This window comes from Engystomops pustulosus, chromosome 1 (assembly GCF_040894005.1).
Source record: "Engystomops pustulosus chromosome 1, aEngPut4.maternal, whole genome shotgun sequence".
NCBI classification, from domain to species: domain Eukaryota; kingdom Metazoa; phylum Chordata; class Amphibia; order Anura; family Leptodactylidae; genus Engystomops; species Engystomops pustulosus.
The window spans coordinates 267,529,174-267,549,632 of NC_092411.1; the positions used below are offsets into that span (position 1 = coordinate 267,529,174).

A 20,459-nucleotide genomic window follows, 5' to 3' on the forward strand; every position below is an offset into this window, starting at 1 on the left:
CGTAACAAATTGAACTTTACAGTGATGTTATTTAATTTTCCATGTCATGTATTGGGAAGCGGGAAAAAAAATTCCAAATGCAGTGAAAATGCACCGTTTTATTGTGGGCTTGGATTTTAGAGCGTCCCAAATGACATGTCTACTTAATTCTTTGGGTCGGTGCGATCGCGGGGATACCAAATTTGTATAGGTTTTATAATGTTTTCATACATTTACAAAAATTAAAACCTCCTGTACAAAAAGTTTGTTTTTTTTAATTTTGCCATCTTCTGGCACTTATAACTTTTGCATACATTTTTTGCGACTTTTGATGACCTTTTCATTGCTACCATTTTTTAGGACTGTACGAACTTTTGATCACTTTTTATAGAATTTTATGTTTTTTTTATAATGGCAAAAAAAAATGCGTCAAAAAATTTTCGACTTTGGGCGCAATTTTCCGTTACGGGGTTAAGCTCAGTGAAAAAACGTTATTATATTTTGATAGATCGGGCATTTTCAGACACGGTAATACCTAATGTGTTTATGATTTTTACTGTTTATAGGACTTCTAGGGAAAAGGGGGCGATTTGAATTTTTAGGTTTTTTTATAATAATTTTTTAAAAATTTTTGCTAATTTTTCAGACTCCCTAGGATACTTTAACCCTAGGTTGTCTGATTGATCCTCCCATAGACTACCATACTACAGTATGGCAGTATATGGGGATTGTCATCCTCATACATTACAATGTGTAATGAATGGGTTAAAAGGAGACAGCTTCGGGTCTTCAGAAGATCCAAAGCTGTCATAGCAATGGATAGCCATCATAGGGAGCAACGATCTTCGGCAAGATGGTGGCACCCATGCGTTGAGCTAACACCCACAATCGGTGCTGGCACCGATCGTGGGTGTTACCGGTAAGTCTTTGCGAGTCAGCCTGCGAGTCCTCTCCATGCACTGGCACCCAATGGTAAGGGGTTAAGAAGATCACTGTGTAAATACCAAAGATATAAAACAATTCACATGAAATACCTTTGGATGCTTTAAGCTTTTTCTTTTCGGCTTTTTGAAGCGCAGCATCCGGTCTTTCTCCTGAGGACACAAACATTACATTATAAAACTGATCAGTAAGAAGTGAGGACAATGAAACTACATCAAAAACACCTAAACATACTATTAGAAAAGAGATGTAAAAGAGAACATGCGTTTATTATATAGCCAATCCTCCACAACCTTCCTGGAGTACACACAATGCCTGCGACGTGTACCATGCTGTGCCGTGCAGCCTCTCCTGTGCCGCACATCTGTATCTGTGCTTCCAGCATCCGGATCACAATCCTGATCACACGTTCTTGGATGAAAATGACAGGACATAGGAGCAATCTAATACAATAAAGTTCCAGTTATCTGGTACCCAATGATCCCTTATTAAGCCCATCTCGACCAGAAGGGATTTAATGTCTAGGACTTCAGACTCCAGTGTATCTCAGGGTCTTGAAAACAAGGTATACTATAAATAAGAAGCTGCTGCCCATGTGTCAGGCTCTAGGTATAAAGGAATGTAATGACAACTGTGTGGGGTGGTAAACGTGATAGTACTCGTGTAATACACAGGAATTCACAGCCATGACCTGCATTTCATGGCTGTGGTGTCATGAATGATCTTCAAATTAAAAGTATTAATATCAATGCTGTGAATATTACCACTGTGATGTCATCAGTGCTCTGCATATATCATGTGCACTACCACTGTGATGTCATCAGTGCTCTGCATATATCATGTGCACTACCACTGTGATGTCATCAGTGCTCTGCATATATCATGTGCACTACCACTGTGATGTCATCAGTGCTCTGCATATATCATGTGCACTATCACTGTGATGTCATCAGTGCTCTGCATATATCATGTGCACTATCACTGTGATGTCATCAGTGCTCTGCATATATCATGTGCACTACCACTGTGATGTCATCAGTGCTCTGCATATATCATGTGCACTACCACTGTGATGTCATCAGTGCTCTGCATATATCATGTGCACTACCACTGTGATGTCATCAGTGCTCTGCATATATCATGTGCACTACCACTGTGATGTCATCAGTGCTCTGCATATATCATGTGCACTACCACTGTGATGTCATCAGTGCTCTGCATATATCATGTGCACTACCACTGTGATGTCATCAGTGCTCTGCATATATCATGTGCACTACCACTGTGATGTCATCAGTGCTCTGCATATATCATGTGCACTACCACTGTGATGTCATCAGTGCTCTGCATATATCATGTGCACTACCACTGTGATGTCATCAGTGCTCTGCATATATCATGTGCACTACCACTGTGATGTCATCAGTGCTCTGCATATATCATGTGCACTACCACTGTGATGTCATCAGTGCTCTGCATATATCATGTGCACTACCACTGTGATGTCATCAGTGCTCTGCATATATCATGTGCACTACCACTGTGATGTCATCAGTGCTCTGCATATCACGTGCACTACCACTGTGATGTCATTAGTGCTCTGCATACCACAAGTACTAAAGTGATCACGCGTACTACCACCGCAATGTCTTGAGATCTGAGAATCACATGTACTACCGCTGTGATGTCATCAGTGCTCTGCAAATCACGAGTATTACCACTGTGATGTCATCAGTGCTCTGCAAATCACGAGTATTACCACTATGTCATCAGTGATCTGCATGTCACATGTACTACTACTGTGATGTCATCAGTGATCTGTAGATTACGTGCTTTACCATTGTGATGTCATCAATGATCTGCTGCTGCTCCATGACTTGAAGTCGTAGGAACTCGATCTCCTGCTCCTGAGCGTTACTCAGATCATCCAGCGATGAATGGCGCTTCAGGGAGCTCACAGACGACAACTTCTCCTTCTGTGAACGCAACGCAGACCCATGAATAGCAGTTTACATCACATTTGTACAGATAAATAGGGATTTTATCCATTGCTGTATGCGAGTATGGAAATATAAAAATTACCCTCACTTCAGGAAAACAAAAATCTACTCTCAGATGATAATACCCCCCTCCACCTCCTGGTGATAAATGGGGCGTCCCCTCCCACTTGTACAGGAGGATCCCGGAATACTATGATGTCACTATATGTCTAGATATCCTGTGTAAATCCTCTTCCATGGGGGACACTGTTCTCTCACCATCTCCGCATTGTCCCGGGATAAGGCTTTGATTTTTTCCTCCATCCTCTGGATGGTCTGTAACGTGTCCTCGTGTTTTTTGGACATCCTCTTATTCTTTTCCACCAGAGGCTTCAGCTGCGTTTCAGTCTCCCGAACACGTTTCAGCTTTAAAATAAAATATGTGTAGGTGAACATTTATCCACAGGGCAGAGGCACCACTAGGGCGGAAGAGGCGGGTGCACGACATTATGTCCAACATTGAAAGTGGACAACAAATTCATGGATCGATCTATAAGATGTCCAATGTTAAAACGGGGTATAAAAAAAATGAATCCCTATCACAGGCTGGTGACCATAGACATTTGTAGTCTCTTAAGCATACAAATATTTACCATATAGTGTCAGGAGTTATATCTGCTATGTCTGTCTATGGTGGCCACCTAGTGGCTGTTATATTGACTGCAGGCAATCAAACATTTTAACAACATTATCTCCCTGTCATTGTACAGGGAGGGGGAGGAGATAAGCTGTGACATCATCTATTGTCAGTAGTGATGTAATGATGGGTCAGTGTTATCTATATAGATGTCATTGTACAGGGAGGGGGAGGAGATAAGCTGTGACATCATCTATTGTCAGTAGTGATGTAATGATGGGTCAGTGTTATCTATATAGAGGTAATTGTACAGGGAGGGGGGGGAGATAAGCTGTGACATCATCTATTGTCAGTAGTGATGTAATGATGGGTCAGTGTTATCTATATAGAGGTAATTGTACAGGGAGGAGGAGGAGATAAGCTGTGACATCATCTATTGTCAGTAGTGATGTAATGATGGGTCAGTGTTATCTATATAGAGGTCATTGTACAGGGAGGAGGAGGAGATAAGCTGTGACATCATCTATTGTCAGTAGTGATGTAATGATGGGTCAGTGTTATCTATATAGAGGTCATTGTACAGGGAGGAGGAGATAAACTGTGACATCATCTATTGTCAGTAGTGATGTAATGATGGGTCAGTGTTATCTATATAGAGGTCATTGTACAGGGAGAGGGAGGAGATAAGCTGTGACATCATCTATTGTCAGTAGTGATGTAATGATGGGTCAGTGTTATCTATATAGAGGTCATTGTACAGGAGGGGGAGGAGATAAGCTGTGACATCATCTATTGTCAGTAGTGATGTAATGATGGGTCAGTGTTATCTATATAGAGGTCATTGTACAGGGAGGAGGAGATAAGCTGTGACATCATCTATTGTCAGTAGTGATGTAATGATGGGTCAGTGTTATCTATATAGAGGTCATTGTACAGGGAGGAGGAGATAAGCTGTGACATCATCTATTGTCAGTAGTGATGTAATGATGGGTCAGTGTTATCTATATAGAGGTCATTGTACAGGGGGGAGGAGATAAGCTGTGACATCTATTGTCAGTAGTGATGTAATGATGGGTCAGTGTTATCTATATAGAGGTCATTGTACAGGGAGGGGGAGGAGATAAGCTGTGACATCATCTATTGTCAGTAGTGATGTAATGATGGGTCAGTATTATCTATATAGAGGTCACGGTACAGGGAGGGGGGAGGAGATAAGCTGTGACATCTATGATATACAATCTGTTACTGTAGCAGTCGTTCCAATCACTCACCAGCTCATTGCGCTCATCTGACAGCAGAGTATTCCTATCTTCCAGCTTCCTGATCACGGCATATAGCTCGGCAATCTTTAACTGGAACCTCCTAAGATCTCGATCTTCCACATGTTGATCCTAGGATTGGACAACACAATACACGGATAAGTGTGAACTGGAAGGAGACCTATTGGAGCGGCTTTACTGATGGCCGGAATTCCTTAAAACACTCTCCAATTCTATGTTCTAAAATAGTTTCCTTTAGAATTAGAGGTCGGGTGTAGATGTGAATGTTGTAGTCTGGACTCCGAGCACCAAACAAATGCAGGGACAGAGGACACAGAACACCCTTTGAAGGGAGGCTACATGCTTAACTTAAATGACATCTTTCATAGTCAGAAAATATCATTAAAAAAATTCTGGAGAAACACCCAGGACCCCTATTATAGGATTTACCTCTTTTGCTTTCACCACGTGACCCATCAGCTCGGAGATGTCAGCGACACCGGTGGGAAGCTCTTTCTTCGGACTGCTGTGGTAACGTTCTGCTTCTTTTGCCTGCACCAGCTGCTCATCCAGAGCCTCCTTCTGCAGCAGTAATTTCTGTGTGTGACCGGCCTGTACACCCAGCTCCTTCTCCAGGGCCAGGATCACCCGCTCCTTGCTTTTAATTTCATCCATCTGAAAGCGTGATAAAATATTACAAGAGCTGAATATGGAGAGAGGAGAAATTATTCTCAAAGAAGAGTTTTATTAACCCCTTAACGCTGAAGCCACTTTTCACCTTCCTGACACGGCCCATTTTTTAAAATCTGACATGTGTCTATTTAAGTGGTTATAACTTTGGAACGCTTTAACATATCCAGTTGATTTTGAGATTGTAATTCATGTTGGTTGAGAAATTTAATCAATATATTTAGTATTTATTTATGAAATAAATGGAAATTTGGCCAAAATTTTGAAAAAAACAATGTTTTCCAAATTAAAAATTTTCTACTTTTTGGAAAGTTGGTCATATCACTAAACTAACTTGATAACAAACATTTTCCATAGGTCTGCTTTAACTTGGCATCTTTTCCTTTTTTTTTTAGGATGTTAGGAGGCTTATAACTTTAGGTGCAATTTTTCAGATTTTCACTAAAATCGTCAAAACCTACTTTTGGAGGGTCAATTTAGTTAGAAGTGACTTTATAAGGTCCAGAAATTACAGAAATGTAAATGGCAAATATGGCTGAAAAAGTTTTCATGTGTCAGGATGCATTTGGAGAGCCATAATGGTACCAAAACAGAGGAAAGCCCCAACAAGAGACACCATTTTGGAAAGTACACCCCTGAAGAGTTTAGCAAGGTGTCATTTGTGCATTTGCCCCAACAGGTGTTTGATTCAATTAGGCCCCAAAAGGGAAAAAAGGTGAAAATGTTCTCAAAAAAGTCACTTTTACCCCAAATTTTTGTAAGCCACAAGGGATAAAAGATGAAACAACCCCATAAATGTGTAAAACTATTTCCCCTAAGCACAGAACTGCACCACTTTTGCATATAAAGTGTTGTATGGGTACGCAGTGAAGCTCAGAAGGGAAAGAGGGGCTATGGCCTTTTAGAAGCCAGATTTGATAATCATCCTTTACATGTGTCAGGATGCATTTGGAGAGCCGTAGTGGTACCAAAACAGAGGGGAACCCCAACAAGTGTCACCATTTTGGAATGTGCACCCTTTGGAGAATTTAGCAAGGTGTAATATGTGTATTTGTCCGTAAAGGTGTTTTATGTACGTATATACTCGTGTATAAGCCGAGTTTTTCAGCACAAAAAATGTGCTGAAAAACCTCGCCTCGGCTTATACACGAGTCAATATCCTATAAAGAGTAAAAAAATACTTAAAAAATAATAAACTTGTATACTCACCCTCCGGTGGCCCCGATGTGCAGCGCTGCTCCCCCGATGTCCGCGTGGCTCGTCTTCAGGCTTCCGCGCCCGTCTTCTTTCTTCTGCTGGGCGCCGCCATGTTTTTCCCCCAGGCGACGCCTAGTATGACGTCAGCAGCGGCGCATCATACTAGGCGCCAGCCGGGAGAGAACAATGGCGGCGCCCAGCAGAAGAAAGAAGACAAGTGCGGAAGCCAGAAGACGAGCCACGCGGACATCGGGGGAGCAGCGCTACACATCGGGGCCACCGGAGGGTGAGTATATAAGTTTATTTATTTTTTAATGCTGGGGGCAAGCTGTATGCTACAGGGGGCGGGCTGGCCGTATGCTACAGGGGGCAAGCTGTATACTACTGGGGGCAGGCTGTATACTACTGGGGGCTGGCCGTATGCTACAGGGGGCAAGCTGTATACTACTGGGGGCAAGCTGTATACTACTGGGGGCAAGCTGTATACTACTGGGGGCAGTGCTGTATACTACTGGGGGCAGTGCTGTATACTACTGGGGGCAAGCTGTATACTACTGGGGGCAAGCTGGGCTGGCTGTATACTACTGGGGGCAGGCTGTATACTACTGGGGGCAGGCTGTATACTACTGGGGGCAGGCTGTATACTATAGGGGCTGGTTGGCTATATACTGGGGGGTTCTGTGACCAATGCATTTCCCACCCTCGGCTTATACTCGAGTCAATACAGTATTTAAGTCCTAATTAAACCAAAACGTGAAAATTTTCTTATAAAGGTCATTGTACCCCTAATTTTTTATAGCCACAAGGAATAAAAAAAATGTAATAACCCCCCAAAATGTGTAAAGCTATTTCTCTAAAGTGTAGAAGTACCCCACATGTGTATATAAAATGTTGTATGGGCGCACAGTAAAATGAAAGGGGGATGTATGCTTTTTAGAAGCCAAATTTGACAGAAATGTTTGACATGCATTTGGAGAACCCTAGTGGTATACAACAGAGAAGAATCCGAAAAGTGACCCTAATTTTTGAATGCACACCCCTTAGAGAATTTTGCAATGTGTAATATATGTATTTGCCCCTACAGGTGAATGATCCAATTAGGCCCGAATCATTAAAAAGGTGCAAATTTTCCTATAAATGTCACTTTAACCCTAATTTTTGTAAGCCACAAGGGATAATATATTAAATAACCCCAAAAAAGGTGTAAAACTATTTCTCCCGAGTGTAGAAGTACCCCACATGTGCATATAAAATTATTTATGGGTGCACAGTAGAGGAAAAGAGGGATGTTTGTCTTTTAGAAGCCAAATTTGACAGAAATCCTTCACACGTGTCAGGATACATTTGGGGAGCCGTAGTGGTACCAAAACGAGGAAAACCCGAAAAGTGACCCTAATTGTTGAATGTACACCCCTTGGGGAATTTAGCAAGGTGTAATATGTGGTGTAGTGTAATACACGTGGTGAAATGAGCATTTTGGACACATAGGTGGTTTCCAAATATGATGTGCAATGGAGTCCAAGATGGAAATTGCAATTATTTCTGGAACGTTCAGTGCCCGTTATGTGGCGCCCCTTATGAGATAATGGAGGGGTATAGGGAGCAACGTAACCAAAACAGTTGTTACAATTACTCATTTTACCGAAATTAATTCACAATAGGTTGGGCGTGAATTGTGAATGTGTTGCGTATAAGGAGGTAGAATATACCAGGGGACCAACTAAACTTTTGTCACTCTGGAGGTGTCGCAGGTCTCTTAGTAGTATGTAGTGTCCATACAAAATACAGGAACATCTAAACCAGAGGTACTGGGGCCCCGTCCTTCTTGTCCCAATATTAGTTTCCTAATAGAGGCAGTCCCCGGGTTACGTACAAGATAGGGACTGGAGGGTTGTACTTAAGTTGAATTTGTATGTAAGTCGGGTTGCTGGCAACTAAGGATGCATTAGCTGGTGCGATCTCACGCTTCCTTAGTTACCTGGAATCTCCGTCTTCTAGTGCACTGGCTGGTAACTAAGGAAGCAAGAGATCGCACCAGCTAATGCATCCTTAGTTACCTGAACCCCCCGATACTGCCGGCAATTACTTCATATCGGCAACGGATTGCGATCCCGGGCACCTCCATGGCCGCTCCAGCCTTTCGTTCGCCCCGCCCCAATGATTCCCGTCACCTCATGGCCCGTCCAATGAGGAGGCGCTGCACTCCAAGCAGCGCTAGTGAAACTCAGAAGTGGACTGCGCATGCGCGGGGTGCCAAGTGCCCAGTTCGTATCTAACTCGAAACGCCGTGAGTCGGGGACTGCCTGTATCTTCCTCTTGAAAACGGAGAAATGATATGGCAGGACGTGCACATTGGAACAGCACGTAAGAGTTGTACAGCGTAATCTGTACAATGTACACGGCCAGCGCTTTTGTACCAAATCTTTGTTTTTCGTAGGGAAATTATCGCCAAGTGTTGCTCTTATTCACCCTAGCGATGCCCATTGTGACGAATATTGCTGCTTTTGGCTGGACCAAAATCGACCAGCCAATAGCGGCAAACATGGACAGAGGGGGGAAACAAAACCCCTCTGAACCACAAGGCAAAATTGGTGGCTGTCAGGAACAGCCGCCACCCTGCCCCGATCACCGTGTCTACAGACATAGTGACCTGTATTACTGACGTCATAAGTAAATTCGCTTCTATTGGCTGGTCTGAATTGATGAGCCAATAGCAGCGATCATGAACTGTGGGTGTGGGGGGGAAGGAACCATTCTGGTCCATGGGGCAGGATGGATGGCTGTCAGGAATAGCCGCCATCTTGCCCTGATCACTGTGTCTGACCGGTGTTGGCAAGTCACTACCCGCCGCACCGTTCTATAACAACGCGCATTGGGAATAGGCTATACAATCTTTATTTATTTTTTAAGCAATGTAGACAAATAAGGGCTTATTTTTTGCGAGACGAGATGCACTGTAAAAAAAAAAAAAACCTTCATTTTAGTGGGTTTTTAGCTTATTGAATCAATTTTATTAACTTTTTACGTGTGGAGGAAAATAAAATCATCAATTCTTGTTTTGAATTTTTAGCATTTTTTTGGGGGGGGGTGTTCACTGTAGCATAACAATAATATATTATCTTTATTCTACGGATCACTACGATTACGGTGATACCTCATTTATATAGTTTTATTTTATATTTGTCCAATTTTATTGAAGGAAAACTAGAATAGAAAAAATTTGTTTTAGTATTGCCATTTTTATAGCGGCATAACTATAGTATTTTTTAGTTGACAGAGCTGGTTATAAGCTTATTTTTTGCGTGACAAGTTGCTCTTTTCAGTGGTATCATTTTGGTGCTCGTAACTTTTTCGGATCACTTTTTAGAACATTTTTTGTAAAGCAATTTGATAAAAATTTTTGGCAAGTTTTTGGGTTTTTTTTTTTTACCACGTTCACCGAACTGGTCCAATTATGATTAGGATTTATTGTACAGATTGTTACAGACGCAGCGATACCAAATAAGTGGGTTTTTTTTGACAGTTAACAAAGAAGAGAGTCATATTTTGCCAGAGATGAGTCAAGTTTAGAGACTGAAGGCGAGGGGCACTTCAGATGCCCCCATCTTTTGATCTTTTTGAAAGAAACATACTTTTGATTCCATATTCAGCTTGTGCTTCTGCAAGAACGATAGATGGGAAAAATGAGTTTCTTATCTTTAAAATAACACCAGAATCATGTTTCTAGGTACCATAGAACTAAAGATAGGAAGGGGGGGTCTTAAGTGACTCTCCCACTGCAACCTCTAATCTTGCTTCATCTTTCATCTGAGGGGGCTTTAAATACATTATAGCATATAACAAAATCACAAGATCAGTTCAACACATGTAAAGTTATTCTATGCCAAGGAAAAGACAGTGTAACATGGAGTTTCCCTTCAACCCTACTGAAAACATAAAACAAGGCATTTTCGACTTCCTAAAGTTTGCATGAGTCATGGAATAGTATCCAAAGTAACAGGCGGTTGTCATGGTTATGTGACAGAGAAGACCATAGGATGCATTCACATCTCAGAATGAGGAAGCTCAAAAGCTGCCAAGTCATTGCCCCCCATGGCCCCTGCTACAATATCACTCAATTTAGAAGGATTATCCCCAGATGGATAATAAAAGGTCCAGAGATCCAAGTCTGTATCCCAGAGTCACAGGAAGGAAGACTTCTCTTATATGGTGTATTATATGTAAGAAAGACCCGAATATATTCTGTGCATCTACTAGAATTCATATTGGACTCAGCAGTGATTTAGGGATTCAGCACTTGGTCTCTATGGTTCAATTAAAATGAACCTGTCATCAGGTGTAATTTTTAGCTGGCAACAGGTTCCAATAACCTTTGCCATGAGGATTTTAAAAATGCCTTTAGCCAGCATTCTGAATCATTTCAGTACTTTATAAAAGTTTGGGCGGGGCAGGGGCCGGCAGGCTACATACTGGCGGGGCAGGGGCCGGCAGGCTACATACTGGCGGGGCAGGGGCCGGCAGGCTACATACTGGCGGGGCAGGGGCCGGCAGGCTACATACTGGCGGGGCAGGGGCCGGCAGGCTACATACTGGCGGGGCAGGGGCCGGCAGGCTACATACTGGCGGGGCAGGGGCCGGCAGGCTACATACTGGCGGGGCAGGGGCCGGCAGGCTACATACTGGCGGGGCAGGGGCCGGCAGGCTACATACCGGCGGGGCAGGGGCCGGCAGGCTACATACCGGCGGGGCAGGGGCCGGCAGGCTACATACCGGCGGGGCAGGGGCCGGCAGGCTACATACCGGCGGGGCAGGGGCCGGCAGGCTACATACCGGCGGGGCAGGGGCCGGCAGGCTACATACCGGCGGGGCAGGGGCCGGCAGGCTACATACTGGCGGGGCAGGGGCCGGCAGGCTACATACTGGCGGGGCAGGGGCCGGCAGGCTACATACTGGCGGGGCCACACTGGATAAAAAGGAGACACCTAGTGGTTGGAGATGTCATTACATTATCCATCTATGCAGCCCCATCATACAGTACAGCAGTAGCAGTTCAGCAAATCTGTAGGGGGCGCCATAGGGCTGCAGCTACATGTATTGTCTGGTGTCTAAGTGTGAACACACATCACGTCTCTCTGTTTAGAAACCATTCCAGGGGTAGGTAACAACTTATGTATATATGTATATATATATATATATATATATATATATATATATATATATATATATATATATATATATATACACACACACACAGTATATATATATATATACACACACACACACTCACTGGCCACTTTATTAGGTACACCTGTACTCACAAAAGTAGATTAAAAAACAGGCCTTAAAAATAGATTGTGGTGCACGTTCGGCGTCAATACCCGACTTGAGTTTCGCCAGTAGCGGCTTCTTCCGGGGTGGCCGTCGTGCACAAGTTAGGATTTTTTTATAGTTACCTATATATATAAAAAAAATCCTAACTTGTGCACGACGGCCACCCCGGAAGAAGCCGCTACTGGCGAAACTCAAGTCGGGTATTGACGCCGAACGTGCACCACAATCTATTTTTAAGGCCTGTTTTTTAATCTACTTTTGTGAGTATAATATTAAAACATTTTCTTCACTAAATAGAAGCTCTGCTGCACTATTTTTTCCGTATCCCTTTCTTTCCTATACGGACCACTACGGAGTAAAGTGGAACCAAAAGGGCTGCGATCGAGTTTCCATCTGGAGGAAATAGTAACTCACACAGCCGCCCGCTGCATACCGCAAGTGGAAACATGGGATCCACGTGAACATCGCAGAGCCAGTGACACATGGAGAACCTGATGATCTTACCTTGTTATTACATCGCTTACCAGATTTAAGGTACTGTCCCACATCTACATTGAATACCTGAAAGACGTTGATGCAGAGGGAAAAGCTTCTTAGGCAGAAAAAGAAAACCTTTAAATTGATCCTTGACAAGCTCTTTACACCTTATGTAGTACAATCCCAATCCTGAGGTCACTTACAGACGCACCCGCCAGTACAGAAGAGACATAAAACGCTGAGGGTTACATAAAGTTCTTCCTTCTGAATAAGCAGATTTTAGTATAAAATGACTGTTTTGTGCGGTGCGTACACTGAAAACAACAGATGTAAAGGCCCAAATCGCATAAACAGCTTTACACTGTAATTTTCCAGTTGCCACGTAGGACAGAAGATACCAGATGGCTTCACCATTCAGCCACAAAACTCTAAAATTTTAATACTGCAGAATAAAAAAAAAAACTGGAGGAAACAGAGGGGACTTGCTTGGCATCACTCTGCGTTTTGGCATCTGTATTTATTTTGCAATCTGGACCTCTAGTGGTTCTACAGAACTGAACCGAGATAACCCAGAGGTTCAGGTTATCTTCTACCAGATTTAGACCCATCGAGGACAACGGGTGCCTAATGACCAAACATTACTGTGATATTCTCCACAACTCACCAGCCGGCGGATATCCCGCTCAGATTCCCGTTTTATCCGGGTAATTTCGTCCTGGTGCGTCTGATACGCTATCCGCAGATCGGACGCCTTCGTCTTATCCGCTTGCATGACATTGTTTAGCGTTTCCTCCAGTTGTCTTTTGCCGGTTTTCAGTTCTAGAATCTCCTGCTGTAATTTGATCCGTTCGCTATCGAACGACCTCTTGGCTTCCTCCCTGGCTTCGTTCAATAAAGCCGTCTTGACTTTGTCTGCCGCTCCGTCCCGTAAGACGTTGACCGTGGACTGTAAACGCTGGATTTCACCGTCTTTGATTTTAACCACACGGGCTACATCGAGTTCATGCTGGCGGATCAGCGCCTCCCGGACGGACTGAAGCTCCTTCATCTTCTCCTCGTGGAGCTTGGCCTTCAGCTCCGTTACATAGACCGTATGACGGTGCTGTTCCTGCTCCCTTTCCTGTTTGGCATCTTGAAGCTTTTCTCGAAGTTTTGTCACCTAAGAATACACAAAATATACAGAATATTTATACAAGTATAAGTCCTGGTGATATAAATGTCACATAGGTCAAGACACACCTCTCTCTCTACCTCCATTCATAAAAGAGTTGTACCAAATATTTAAGTAATAAGATAACAATCAGTCTGACTCACGGGACCTCCCCATGATCACGAGAACAGGATCCCCAGCAATCTGGAGAACAGGGATCCCATTCTCACAGGTGTAGGAGCAGGTCAAGCATGGGTCCTGCAGCTCCAGATTACACAGGAGAGCCCTTACAATTGAATTAGTTGGAGTGAGAATCTGTTCTGGCGACCGATGAAGGTCCCATTCTTGTGATTACTGGAGGTCCCCGTAGTTGAACCCTCACCAACAGTGTCGGACTGACCTATTGATGAAACCACCACTGGGCCCCTCGCATTTTAGTCACTGGCTCTGCCTCAGTCATTAACTCCGCCGTACCCCCCCCCCCCCCTCCTCGCTGTGCCGACACAGAGAGAGTCGAATAAGATGACGGTGCAGAAATCCATGAGCTCTCTGCATCATCAGTGTTCTGCTACTTTAGCTGCATGGAGAGGCTGGTAGACGCAATGTGATGATGTCATGATGTATGATGCATCACTGCACACAGACAGCAGGCAGAGGAGAGCGGCTGGGGAACAGGGAAAGGAGAGTATGTGGGGTTTATTTATTTACTTTCAGCTGAAACAAGGACAGGAGGAGAGAGGGGGTCTACAACATGATGGAGGCCCACAATATGAGGGGGAGGATAGGGAGGCCACAATGTGAGAGGGGGGAGGAGAGATAATGAGGCCGCAATCTGAGAGGGGGAAAGAGAGATAATGAGGCCACAATGTGAGAGGGGGAGATGAGAGGGAAAAATGAGAAGGGGGCCATAATATGAAGGGGAAATTAAGGGGGCCACAATATGAGGAGAGCCCTATAACCACCAGTCCGACCCTGCTCACCAATCAACTTATTATGCCCTATTCTGTTATTAAGGGATTACAAATGGCTATGGCTTCTTGCAGCAGACAGAATTCTATAGTGAGAAAGCGGAAAAAACTTCTTTTCTTTCAGTAATAATATAAAAACCAGTTTAAACCCCCTGCCCTACTGACTACCATCAATTACATCAAATCACAGTATGAGGTAATGGATCTGTGGCCAAATTGAGAAAACCTGTAGTTCTAAACTCTAGTAAAGCGAGTGATAACTAATTAGGGCAGTAATGAGTCTTATTGGTTCCTAAGCTGTACGTCAGCTGTAAGGAAGGGCCCAACTTCCACCCCAATGGCAGAAAAGGGAGGGGTATTTTGAATTTCAACATGTCTGATCTTTTTGTTTTTCGAAGATCAACAGGCCCGAGAGGTGTCTGACTTCTTCAGGTGAGAGTCCAGAGGGCGGTCCTATACAATTGTTTAATTCCAGTCTCTTTGTATCCAGTTTAAATGGAATTGTGTCAATCATTTAGGAAGACACTCAACCCAAATCACTAGACCCAAATGTCTTCTGCTGCTCTGCAATTATTTCCATGTGACAATTGTAGAATCCTAATATTTTCCTATAAGGAGTTAATCTCAATTCTGTTCTTCAGAAATCCTTAATATATGAAAGGAGGACTAAGCCTGGGGCACACGTCTGCTTACTCCTACCATTTATTAGAGGAAGAAAAAAAAGCCAGACGTTCGCTTTCTACTTTTCCCAAATAACCCAAAGGAAAAACGTACATGTATTTATCATCTTTTCCCAAAATAGATTCAGTTATCCAATTTCCTATAGAAGACTCCTTTGTCTTACCAATTCTCTATGTAGGTCTCTGTGATAAATCACACAGAGAAAATGTGGAGAAAGCGGAAAGAGTTGGTAAAATTCAAGAATATAGATATTTTAATAACTAATTTTAAAGAAATAAGCAAAAATCTACCTGCATGTAGGACTCTTCCTTTGGCCTAGTCAAAATGTGAAGTTTCCCCTGCCGCGTGGACAGCTCTGTAGCTAGACACTAAATGAAGCTGCTCTTTCCCCTTTCCCTTAGCAGGAAATCCCAGCAGTTAAAGTAGATGAATTAATTCAGCTAATATGATGTCAGTGAAGCACATTTTTTTTAAGTAAGTTAAATAAGATAAATGAAACCCAAAATATCAATAAGCAATGCGGTATATTTTGTCTTGGGTATATATTACATATTGTTCCCTAAAGTCAGATTCAATGTCACAGACTGCAAAATTTCAGATGGTTTATTTTACCTCCCACAATGGTCACCATAGCATGAAAATAATAAAACACACAATACATTGGGTCACTTTTGTAACTTTCTTTTGTAATGAAATAATTGTTTCATTACCTCCCTATCCCCCAATATAAGGTACTGCTATCCAATTTTGGGTATCCCCAGGATCCTTTCTCTTCAGTTGAGTCATATGGTCTTATGGGGACCCCTAAGAATTACATGCCTTTTACCAAGGAGGTTGCCATCTAAGGCACTAGGCTGCATATCCTGGACAGTACCACACTGGTTCTGCACAGGGGGGAGCACAACTCCTATCACAGTGATGAATGAAGATGACAATGAATGTATCTTTAGTGTTTTTTTTAGATTTTGAGATGGATGAAAAAACAAAGAATTATCACACTCTCCTCCCAGCCAGCAGAAATAGTACTGTGCTGAGGCATCATGGGATTGAGAACAGATTACCGCAAGTACTGAGAAAAAGAAATCTAACAAAGCTGTTTTGATCAGAGAGTTTTACCGGGAAAGGGTCCATTCACACGCGGTATGCCCGTCGTGCGGGCATACCGCCGTGTGCTGGAGAGGAGGAGGAGGTGACCCCTCCTCCCCCCATAGAGAATAACGGCGCACGGGCGCACACACACACCAAAAGATAGAGCATGCTCTATCTTTTTGCGGTGTGCGGCCCGGATCGGTGCCACACGTGTGGCACCGTATCTGCGCCGCTATTGCCGTCTATGGGGACGTACATGCGGCCGCAAATTTGCAGCCGCATGTACGTCCCCGCAGACGGCCAGGTGAATGTGCCCGGCCTCTCAAACTTTACCCAAAGACAGGGCAACAGTTGTAGGGATCGAAATTAATAATTTTTTTTTTTTTTTTGCTGGAGTGTTTATTGGGCATGACATTGTTAGGATTTTAGTGCATCTAAATCTTTATCAACTTTGCCTTTAATGCCAGTGAATAGGGTTTTTGAGGGAGGATTTTTTCCATAAAGTTTTTTCTAGAAGCTCCGTAGGTCTATCCTAGGCTATACAGTCCCAACAAACAGAGAGAATATAGATCGACCATGTGGATAAGGATACGGATGAGCGGATATGAAAAGCATGGAAGAGCGGGGCGTATTTTACCTTGTGTTTTTCCTGTTGAAATTCTATTTGGATTTGTGTGAGCTTTGTCCGCAGTTCCTCGTTGGCGGTCTGAAACGCCTCCATTTCCACGTCGCACTTGTCTCCTTTGGCTCTGGTTTTCTTTGACATTTTTTTCCAGTCACTCGTGTCCACACAACATACAAGCAATTATTTATATTCCTACTGAGTTTTCTTTGGCATTAATGGAGGGGAAAAAAAAAATTCAACTATTTTTCAATTCGCAAAACCTGTATGTGCGACTCTTAGCCATCCTCCTCCTCCTCTCCGTTCACCTGCTGAAGAGACAAAAGACACGGATGAGATTTATCCACTGCTAAGCATTTAGGTTTTATAGGGAATGCACAATTATTTCTTTAATAAAAAAACACTATTGTTTTGATGACGGCAATTAAAACATTGGGGCAGATTTACTTACCCGGTCCATTCGCGATCCAGCGGCGCGTTCTCTGCGGTGGATTCGGGTCCGGCCGGGATTCATTAAGTATAGTATGTATAGGAGAGATACAACAGCTCCAGGCAGCCATGTTATAGCAGAACATGTCAGGTACTTGTGTAGCTGATGTCTGTGTCACACACATGTGTATAAGGAGGATGCAGCATGTCAGCAGATGCAGCACACACACTAGCCATGCTTTACTATACATTACACACAGACATGAGCAGGGGGAGGAGAGGGGAGGGGTAACAGGGGTGACATCACTGCCTCTGACCATGTGACCAGTCTCATTTACATAATAAAGACAATATGATTGTATAATTATTAATGTATAAATCGACTAGATAAAGGCTGGGATGGGATCCTTGTGAGCTGCTCCAACAGGTAGTAGTGACAGGTGACAGGTGTCTTTAACACTCAAAGTCAAAAACATGGCCGCCTTCTTCCAAAAACAGTGCCACACTTGAGCATGGTTTGTACCGCTATCTTACATCCGTTCCATTCATCTCTATGCAGCCGGGTTGCAATCCCGATACAAACCATGATCAGGGTTGGTTTTGGAAGAAAGCAGCCATGTTTTTCAACCTCTACACAACACAATTAAAGGAAATCTACCATCAAAATCCACTTACTCGTAGATCCAGGCACTGTGACTGTGGTAATCTTCTTATTTTTGTTAAAATCAACTTTTATAGTTATGCTAATGAGCCTGAAGTAGTACAGGGGTGGTTATCTGGGATCCCTACCCGCTCAGCACTTCCCCCTCCTTCTCCTGCTGTGATCTCACTGCAGCAGAGAAAGTTTCAGCACACGGTGGGAGGAGGGTGAATTGCTCATGCACAGTGAGCCTGTGAAGCTACAGCACGGAGGGGCTATGGTAAGACCCCCAGAGCACTTCTGGCACATTAGCATAATTTTAAACATTGATTTCAGAAAGAAGGAGGCCATGGATAACAAATATTAAAAGATTACCACAGTCATTGTGCCTGGATCTATGAGTAATCTCCCTGGTTTATCATGATTTTGATGGTAGATTTCCTTTTACTAAAAACAGCATAAAAAAAATATTATACTGCTCCCGATTAAAAGATGTAAAAAAAAAAAAAAAAGTAAAAATATAAATTCGTCTACCCCTGGTGTTTTTCTGCATCCGGCTCTCTATAGATGGGTGACGTATATATTAGACTATCTATATACATTGCCCGTCAAGCAGAACCCTGGGGATTACCAATGTTCTTTACACAATTATGTACTTTTCTGATGAAAACTAAGTTTACATAGAAAACCTGTGGCAGAAACACGGAGATTCACATCCTTCCTTTCAGTTATGACTGATTGTAAAGACATTCAAACTAACAATTGTAAAATTAACAGGAATATACTAGCCCAAAGATAAAGGATTTAAAAGCCTCTTCTCATTAGAGACCCCATAACAGTAAGTTGCATTTATATGGGAATGGGAAAAATTCTTTACCCAATTTTCAAGCCCTCTGTCCTTCCTAACCCACTATCTACCCCCAGCTGGGCTTACCTTGTGGTGGAGGTGTACAGGGACATCCTGAAGCTGTAAGACACAGCAGACCTATATGAGGGAGGAAAATACTCACAAACTAGGGGATGTGCCCAGAAAAATAGGTGTACTGCATAAAGCCGAATTTGTAGTCCATTAAATGCATCACATCTAGAAGAGATAATGGGGCAGATTTACTTACCCGGTCTATTCGCGATCCAGCGGCGCGTTCTCTGCGCTGGATTCGGGTCCGGCTGGGATTTATTAAGGTAGTTCCTCCGCCGTCCACCAGGTGGCGCTGCTGCGCTGAAAAGCATTGGAACGCGCGCTGGAGTTCACCGAGCCGGGCTGAGTGAAGTGCAAGCATTTTTTTAAAATGCGGCGGTTTTTCCGAATCTGTCGTGTTTTCGTTCGGCCACGCCCCCGATTTCCGTTGCGTGCATGCCAGCGCTGATGTGCCACAATTCGATTGCGTGCACCAAAATCCCGGGGCAATTCCGGGGAAATCCGCGCAAATCGGAAATATTCGGGTAACACGTCGGGAAAAGGCGAATCGGGCCCTTAGTAAATGACCCCCAATGGATCTATAATGTTCCTACAACTTCTGGAGGAAGTTACAATTCAAGGCACTATGTAAAGCACAGAGTACAGTGGTAGAGCCATGAGTGAGCACTAAGTGATGTAGGAAGTCTGGTCCCTACCTCCTATGAAATAAAGCAGTGCTTAGAATAGACTAATCAAAGGGCGTTTAAAACTGTGCCTAGAAGCTTGTAGCTGCAGGACTATGAAAAAAAGCATTTGTATTCCAGGAATGCAGCTGGACTTTAAGTAAGGTGCCACACTAGTGTGCGAGATATCTTACTTTGAGCACAGAACAGTCCCTTCTCTATGCTATGAAGTAGCAGGCTTCTCTTTCGATATTAGGCTGAGGAGCGGTTAGCATGCAGATATCAAAGAAACACAGCAATGTGAGACCAGCTCAGAGCTCCAAGTCCAGCTACAATCCTGAATTATAAATACATTTTCACAGTCCTGCAGCTAACAACGAGATACACCTTATATATCATACAATCACACACCGACACACTTTAAAAAGGGGTAACCAATATGGGGCTATCACTGTGACCCATCTGTGTCAAGACCATCATAGTCATATATGGACAAATGCAGTGCCCTCTGGAGAACAAAGGTCAATTAAAAGGTGTTGTCGAGAGGTTGGAAAACATGGCTGCCTTCTTCGGAAATACAATGGGGCACATTTACTTACCCGGTCCTGTCACGATCCCCGATCCGGACGGTCCGACAAAGATGAATTCCGGCGCGATTCACCAAGATTGTGCGGCCGATATCCTGCATGTGTCGCTTCCCCGATCAGGTCCGCCGGAGTTCACTTTCTTCTGCCCGGTGCATGTAAGTGCATTGTCTTGCTACACAATTTAAATGTTAAATCCCGCGCTCAGTCTGAATCTGTCAGAT

The 20,459-nt window shown here is 43.4% G+C and overlaps 1 protein-coding gene across 8 annotated transcripts in view; it reads right to left on the reverse strand.

Annotated features, from left to right (window-relative positions):
* Window positions 1–20,459, reverse strand: part of JAKMIP1 (janus kinase and microtubule interacting protein 1) — an 81,855-nt gene that overhangs the window by 36,384 nt on the left and 25,012 nt on the right. For 7 of the 8 annotated variants that reach the window (XM_072126107.1, XM_072126110.1, XM_072126109.1 and 4 more), the window contains exons 2-8: window positions 17,017–17,309; window positions 13,156–13,650; window positions 5,247–5,471; window positions 4,809–4,928; window positions 3,180–3,326; window positions 2,760–2,897; window positions 1,014–1,073 (exon numbers count right to left, since the gene is read on the reverse strand). In XM_072126107.1, the coding sequence (XP_071982208.1) occupies window positions 1,014–1,073; window positions 2,760–2,897; window positions 3,180–3,326; window positions 4,809–4,928; window positions 5,247–5,471; window positions 13,156–13,650; window positions 17,017–17,145 (1,314 nt within the window). In that variant the 5' untranslated portion in view covers window positions 17,146–17,309. Of the gene's footprint in view, window positions 1–1,013; window positions 1,074–2,759; window positions 2,898–3,179; window positions 3,327–4,808; window positions 4,929–5,246; window positions 5,472–13,155; window positions 13,651–17,016; window positions 17,310–19,004; window positions 19,038–20,459 lie in introns of all 8 variants that reach the window. The other variant, XM_072126105.1, reaches the window with a different exon arrangement.